The 7,897-nt window shown below is 45.1% G+C and overlaps 1 protein-coding gene across 1 annotated transcript; it reads left to right on the top strand.

The window, feature by feature from the left end:
• The first annotated feature begins 1,536 nt into the window (after positions 1–1,536).
• Positions 1,537–4,678, top strand: NUDT18 (nudix hydrolase 18). The gene is made up of 3 exons (XM_033950651.1): positions 1,537–1,806; positions 1,928–2,141; positions 3,816–4,678. Exons 1-3 carry the CDS (start codon positions 1,642–1,644, stop codon positions 4,418–4,420), a joined length of 984 nt encoding a protein of 327 aa, XP_033806542.1. The 5' UTR covers positions 1,537–1,641; the 3' UTR covers positions 4,421–4,678.
• Positions 4,679–7,897: the final 3,219 nt, after the last annotated feature.

Raw genomic sequence — 7,897 nt, 5'->3', positions numbered from 1 at the left:
TGTAAAGATGTTACAATTAGTGTTTTCTGAGATGATTTTTAATGCAAACTCCAAGAACAATTAACTTTGTTAAGATGTCTCTTTGAAATAATATGGCTGTCAGAACATAAGAGTTTTCATACTGGAACAGACTAGAGGTCTACACGGGAACGGAGATCGCGGGGGTTCTGTGGGAATCACCCCCTAACCCACGGGACTCCCATGGGGACCCCCCTCTAGCCAACGGGGACTCCCACGGTGATGGAAGGCTTTGGAAGCAGGGTTCATCCATATAATATAATGGACACGTCAGCCTTAGTAAAAGAGGGGGGTTTATAAGTTAATTATCTCAACGGAAAACAAAAAAAGGGTTCCACCAAAGAGATTCCACAAGGAAAATAGCAGCGCAAACACAAAAGAAACTGGAATTGATGATCCTGTCAGAAGTAATTGCTGCTTTTTATGGGGACGGGCGGGGATGGAGGTAATTCCTTGCAGGGATGGGTGGGGACGGAGAGGATCCTGACGGGGACGGGTGGGGACGGAGAGGATCCTGGTGGGGTTAGGCGAGGATGGGTGGGATTTCTGTCCCCATGCAACTCTCTAGAACAGACTGAAAGACTATCAAGCCCGGTATCATGTTTCCAACAGTGTTCAACACAAAACTGTGTTATATCTTCTTATTTGTAAAGTGTTGCCGAGAGTGAGACCATGTTGTCTCATGCATTGTGTGTGAGACAAACACAGTTGGAGGGCATCACATGCACCCACACAGTCGCTCCTTTCAAGCAGGCGAGCTGTGAGAAAGATGGGAATCCCTAAAGCAGGGGTAGGGCACTCCGGTCCTCGAGAGTCATATTCCAGTCGGGTTTTCAGGATTTCCCCAATGAATATGCATGAGATCTATTTGCATACACTGCTTTCAATGCATATTCATTGGTGAAATCCTGAAAACCCGACTGGAATACGGCTCTCGAGGACCGGAGTTCCCTACCCCTGCCCTAAAGGAAGCAGGCACTAGGATTGAAGCTACTGGAGCGTCCAATGGAAAAATGAAGTGTGCGGAGTGGAGCGCTGGGTTGGGGAAAGGAAAGATGAGACAGATATCAAGCGTCAGTTAATTTCTAGGGTCACTGAAGCCAAATGAGGGGTGTTATTGGGATTTAATAAAATTTTGGCATATCTCCACACACATCAGTGTTAATTTCTACTATGCAGTGAACAATTTATAATATATTATTAGTTTCATGACAATTCCAGTTTTGAAACTTATAACCTTCAAACTCACTCGTTGGGCCAGCCTACACTTGCCATTTCTGCCACAGAATTTCCCCTGAGAATAACAATAAAGAACAAAAAGCAAGAAATAAGAATTATTTTTGGTAGTCAGAAACGCCCCCCCCCCCAAAAAAAAAAAAAAACCAAAGCTCTTGTCAATCCAGCCAAGCCATGACTCACCTACCTAGTGACACGTCACCACTTCCCCAGCACGTGATTCGAGCAGCGGTACAACACCTCCCTTTCCACGTGATCGCTGCCATTGTGCCGTCTCCCTAGCACGTGACTTCGTCGCGGACGCTCTCTGAACTCGCTTTTACGACGGCGGTGGCTGTAAAGCGGTGTCGAAAAGCCGGAAGTGGATTGGTGCGGGTTCGCAGGACCATGGACTCCGAAGCCGAGCCGCTGGAGGTGGAGCTTCAGGTGGTTTTGGATGGACGCGGTCTGCCGGTACCTGATACCTATGATGCGCCTCCGCAGACGTTGCAGCCGGTGGTCTTGCGGGAGACCGTCTGCTACGTGGTGCTGGGTGTCCTGCTGAACGAGAGGGTGAGACCCGGCGAAGTGGGGCCCAGGGAGGGCTCCGCTGTCTGCCCAGTTGTTTCCTGTGGAACGCAGCACTCATTTCTGTCTCGATTCTCGCTGTTTTGTTTTGTTGTTTTTTTGGCAGGGAGAGGTGCTGATGATGCAGGAAGCCAAGCAAGACTGTTATGGGAAGTGGTACCTTCCTGCTGGCAGGATGGAGGCCAATGAGACCATCGTGGAAGCCCTGAAAAGGGAAGTGAAGGAGGAGACTGGATTCGAATGTGAGCCATGCACACTGCTGGCTGTTGAGGAGCGTGGGCCCTGCTGGATCCGCTTCACCTTCTTGGCAGAGCCCACAGGTGCCCCAAGAGTTCACTATATATCCAAGGATTTGTCCCTGTCCCCGCAGGAACTCAATTTCCGCATCCCGACCCCATGCGTTTTGTCGCTGTCCCTGGTCATACCCCTACCTCATTCCTGTATGCTCTGTCTTAACCGCAGAAACCTCAAACACCTATGACTTTAAAGTGTTTGAGGCTTGTGCATCAGCATAGGAGGGGATATCCTAATAAAAAATCCAGCCCGCAACTTAACTTGTGTTTTAGATTTCGGCCCCTTATGTGATTTGAGTTTGACACCCCTGACCTAGACTGTTAGAAAGGCAGTATATCAAAATAAAATTAAACTAAACTAAATTTTAAGCTTATATACCGCATCGTCTCTATAGGGATAGAGCTCGACATGGTTTACAAGAGTTTTAAAGAAAGGAAAATATAATAAGAATAAGTGATTGTTTAGAGAGCAGCAGAATTTACTTTTTTGAAAATAGCCACATTTTCAGATGTTTTCATGTGCTAATAATGCTCATATGGGTGTGGTGCCTGTAAAAAGTTGGGAGCCCTTAATGATAAGTGCTCTCTTATTTATTTATTTATTTATTCATTTATTTAGCCCATCCTCCTAAAGGAGCCCAGAATGGGTTACAAGAATACATTCATAGTATGGTTAGGACATACTTAGGTGAGAAATACAGATTCTACAGCATTTACAATAAAGACAAAGGGGTTTGATTACAGTATAGACATAACATGCAGACAAAAAATACTGACTTAGTGGGCATAGAGTGGTTTTAATGTCAGCACATTCAGTGTAGATATCACTTGTAAGATAGCTTTCTTAGTAAGTGGGTGCATGTTTGTTATCGGAAAATGTCGTAGTAATTCGGGTTATACTTGTGGCATGGGAGTTTGGAGTTTTAGGTCATGTCTTTGAGATCCATCCGTCAGGGTGTGTAGACGTGGGTCTTCAAGGTGCTGGGTTTGTAAAGAGGAAGGCTTTCACGGCTTTTCTGAAGTTCCAAAGACTGTCTAGTGATCTAATAGATGGGGGGATGATATGCCACATTCTGGGTATGTAGTGAGAATATGAGCGTCTTCGGGATGTCTCAGACGTGAGTGAGCTGCCAGGTGGCAGGACCAGCCGTTTTTCTGTTTGGGATCTCAGTGATCGGTTGGGGGCATAAATTTGTAGTTTAGATGCTATGTAATTTGGCGCCATTTTGTGGAAAGTCTTAAAGGCGTATAGTTTTTGGATAGGAAGCCAATGCATGGATGTAAGTGCAGGGGTGACATGGTCACGAAAGCCCAAGTTTTTTAGGAGTCAGGTAGCGGCGTTTTGCACACCTTGGAGCCGGGAGAGCGTTGCAGTAATCTAAGCGGGATAGTACAAACGCATATAGTAGCTGGGCAAAATCACTTTCTGAGAAATAAGCATGGATGCACTTTAGTTGACAGAGGTAATAGAAGGAAGATGACACTAATGCAAATACTATAGCTGGTTAAAGTTTCCCATGTCCATTCTCTACCCATTGCAGGTCTCCTAAAAAAAATCTTTTTTTTTTTTTAATAGGTAATGTGCCAGTTAGTGTGTGCAAGCAAGCAAAGCAGTAGGTTGACAAAGTATGGACAGGTCTTAACTTTTTCAGCTTGCTCATGATCTGTGGAACCACTAACAAGATTTGTTTTTCCTTTTAGGTGGAATGCTCAAAGCCATTCAGGATGGTGATGCTGAGTCCCTACAAGCCAGATGGTGGGATCATGATTCCCCCCTCCCTCTGCGGGGTAAAGACATCCTTCCGTTAATAGATCTCGCTCTGCGATATAGGGCCAATCCCTGGCATCCTGTCACTTTGCCACAGGAATTGCCTTGCACAGTAGTCAGCCAGCGAGTTGTGGTGACATTTGTCAACAGCAGGAAAGACTTGTGGGTTCTGCAGAGCACTGTGGGTAATCCACACCTGCCTGTTACAGCATGTGACATGACTCCCACTGAGGTGCGCAGTAGCATGAAGGTGGCCATTTACAGATTGATCAAGCAATGCATTCTGCTGCCACAGGTGCAGCTGAAGACCTGTGGAATTCTAGGATTGCAGCACCTTGGGAAAGATGCTGTGGTGAAGTGTGATGGTGTTTGCTTCAATGTGTTGCTGAGTGTGACTCATGCAAATCGTTGCCTCTGTGACACCCCTCCGGAGCTCCATGGAGGGCTGTTTGAGTGGTTGAGAATTGGAGAAGGGACACTTAAGAGCGCTATTCTCCAGCGGCTCAGCACGTTAGCTGTTGTGCCTATTTGTAGCTAAACACAGCATAAGTATACATTTGGAGCTCAAACATGCAGGCCTGGCTTAAATGGGGTATTTAATGCCCTATACTGCTACTGCTTGGAATTAGTGAATAGGCACTGACCTGGTAGCCTGTTCTGCCTCCTGCCCAACATGAGACAGGAAGAGCTCTGCCTCATCTCTTGCTGGTGGTGTAAAGTTAGAGTGCTGTTTGATTCCAGCACAGAAAGAAACTTGCATTCCATGCCATAAATAAACATCATGGTAACCCCTGAAGCACCTTTATTTTAATTTCAAGGACTTAGGCTAGAGAAGCTGTTTTATGCCATTGGGGGTGACCAGTACCAAGGAAAAAGGGTGTTGTGCCTTGAGATCCTGGGTGAAGTTCATAAGCACTAACTACCCCTGTAAAGCTATATTCAAGATCTGATTTCCTCTGCATAAGTACAGTGGTACCTCGGTACGAGTGCACCGGTTTGCGAGTGTTTTGCAAGACGAGCAAAACATTTGCAAAATTGGTGCCTCGGAAACTGAGCATGGCTCGATTTACGAGCACCCGCCCCCCCCCCCCCGCAATCCGGCATCCCCCCCCCCCGCCGCTTCTTACCCTCATCTGGGCACTCTTGAAGCTCGGCCTCCTCGTCTGCTGGGCCTTGAGCATCTGAGCATGCTCAAGGCCTGCGAATTCACGTTCTGAACGTGAACGTGAACTCGCAGGCCTTGAGCATGCTCAGATGCTCAAGGCCCAGCAGACGAGGAGGCCGAGCTTCAAGAGTGCCCAGATGAGGGTAAGAAGCGGCGGGGGGGTGCCCAATTGTGTCGGGGGGGGATGTCGGATCATGGCGGGGGGTGCCCAATCGTATCGGGGGGTGCCCGATTGTGTTGGGGGTGGGTCGGATCGTGGCGGGGGGAGTGCCTGATCGCAGGGGGGGCCTTCGAGGGGAACAATGCCGGTTCTCAGGGGGGGGGGAACGCATCAAAGCGAGTTTCCCCATAGAAAATAATGGAAACTCGCTTTGATAAACGAGCATTTTGGATTACGAGCATGCTCCTGGAACAGATTATACTCGTAATCCAAGGTACTACTGTAGTTCTGAAGCACTTTATCGCAGTGGTCAGAGAATATAATTGCACCTATAAATGGTGGACATACTGGTACTGCTGAACAGAGTTCAAGTGACATGGTAATCTGTATAGAGCATCCTCTCTCTACATTAAAACCATTCATGTTTACATAGTGAGAGGGTGCTCTGTATAGATTACCATTCTAGGGGTTTATCAATTGTATATTTCAGTGTTTGAATTTTAGGACTCCCGAAGCTTCTGAATTATCTTGAAAATAAATCAGGTCAGTAGTCGGAAGCATTTCTCTGAATAGTGCCACTGACTGTGGCTATTCAGTGATTATCAGCGAGACATCATTACTGCTTGTCCTGGTACTTTCTGGGTGGTGCTGGCAGATATTTGGTTAGCAACAATATTCAGACTGCTAACGGGTTAACTATCTGGATAAAGTAGGGCAGAAAAATTATTATTCAGTACCAGCCACAATTCACATACTAGCCTGGAATATCTATTTTTAAAAAAAAATTTGTAATTGTTGCAGCCGGAGTTTAAAAGAAACATGATGGTGGTAGCTGAATATCAGCTCCATCATAAAATTAAAATTTTCAGTACATTTTTCAGGGATTTTCATTTTAAAAATAGTGTTCTCCCTCAATTCTTCCCATCATTCCCTCAGGCCCCCAGCTCTAGCAGTCATACTCTGTTTTTCCCATTCCTAGTTGTCTCTTAATTTTCCTATCCTAAGCAATCTCTCTATAAATGCACATGAGGCAAGTCTCTCTTAATTGAAAGGAAGCTCTGGAATGAGAGGACATAGGATGAAAACAAAAAGAGACAGACTCTTTATAGAAAGGGTGATGAATTGTGGTGGAAACAAAGATTGTATCTGAATTCAATCAAGTTTGGAACAAGTGCATAGAATCTCTAAGGGAAAGGAAGGAATAGTAGATGGCATGGATGGGCAGACTGGATAGTCCATACGGTCTTTACCTGCCTTCATGTTTTTATGTTTAAGAAATTGTTCACTCTACAGTGCTTTTTCCCAGTACAGTTTTGCTCATTCTACCAGTTTCGCATCTTCTCAAGTACCGTACCATTCCATCCCCTACAGATCCTGCAGACACTCTTATCTCACATCCCAAATGTTCTCATCTTTCACTGTGCATCTGTCCCACTACTGTAGCTTTAAAAATCCTTAGAACTACATATGTACTGTTTTCTGCTGCCTCGGAGGAAAATCTATGTTTCTCTCCCTTAGTCCTCCCTACTCAGTCTGGTTTCTAGACTCTTCCTGGGGCAGCCAGGCAGCCTTGTTCCTGCTGGCAGGAGCTTCGAGCACTAAAGCATCTGAGCTCACCAGTACCAGCCTCTCTTGCCTTCTCCCACGGCAGGTACCATAATGTATCAGCTGCATGAATGGTCTCTTATCCTCCCCTGAGGTCCAGTCAGCTGCCACAGTTCAAACAGCAGATTCCTTCCAAATTCTGCACAGCAGCCTCATGACATCATCCCACCATAAGGAAGTCAGTATTGGAGGGAGGTTCATTTAGAATTGAAAATCCAGTTTTCATTGGTGTTTTTCAGGTTATATAACTTATGAGTTTTGGTTATAAAGTTTAATGTTTGGTTTCATGTAAATTCCAAACTTAATAACTGCAGGTACAAAATGAGGCACCCAGCTCTATAGGTTGTTTGTTTTGTTTTTTTAGGGGGGGGGGAAGTAGGGGGTTGATGGTTTTTCTCAGAATGAAAGAAATGGTTGTAATTTACACTCATAATTGTGGCACTTTGCTGAGCTGCAAGAACAAATGAGTGGAGCAGAAGCTAATCCAAGTTTGTATTTTCTGCATAAACTTGGCTCAAAGACAATAGTGTATTTGCGTAATACAGGATGGCTGTGTACCACAAACTGCTAATGGTATCTCTTTTGACACAGACACTAGCTCCAGATGTATATAGTTTCTGTTAAACCCCTGCCCCACATAGAGTTTAAAAAAATCTATCGCAAACAGCACTGGTGCTTGAAGAAGGGTTGGTGTACTGCACCTTTCCATACCCAGCATATAAATCAGCCCGCTTCACTAGTTAGGCCTCGTCATGGGATTGTTTGACACAAAAGTACTGCAAATGACCTTGGCTGAGTTTTTCATGTACAAGCCACCAAGGGTGGTTTTCATAATACCTGATATTATTAAGCAGCTGCATGACACATCTAGTACTTCCACTAACATTAAAAAAAAAAATAGTAATTTTGTTTAGTAACCTTAGATAACATGACTGAATGCAAGAACCGAAATGTAATGCAGTAAATTGTTTTTCTTCCACACAATCGGCAGAAACTGGGTGCTGCTGCACAGGAATTCCATTTATACACCAATCCAATAAAGAAAGTTATAATTTTATTTTTTTGTATGAATAATCTGGTACTGT

This window comes from Geotrypetes seraphini, chromosome 6 (genome assembly GCF_902459505.1).
Source record: "Geotrypetes seraphini chromosome 6, aGeoSer1.1, whole genome shotgun sequence".
Classification (NCBI taxonomy): Eukaryota; Metazoa; Chordata; class Amphibia; order Gymnophiona; family Dermophiidae; genus Geotrypetes; species Geotrypetes seraphini.
Note: the sequence above shows the minus strand (reverse complement) of the source record. Positions and strands in the feature narration are given on the sequence as shown.

Coding starts and splice junctions, on each gene's coding strand:
- NUDT18 (XM_033950651.1), top strand. CDS start 1,642: ATGGACTCCGAAGCCGAGCCGCTGGAGGTGGAGCTTCAGGTGGTTTTG. Junction 1,807..1,927: donor GTGTCCTGCTGAACGAGAGG/GTGAGACCCGGC, acceptor TTTTTTTGGCAG/GGAGAGGTGCTGATGATGCA. Junction 2,142..3,815: donor CTTCTTGGCAGAGCCCACAG/GTGCCCCAAGAG, acceptor TTTTCCTTTTAG/GTGGAATGCTCAAAGCCATT.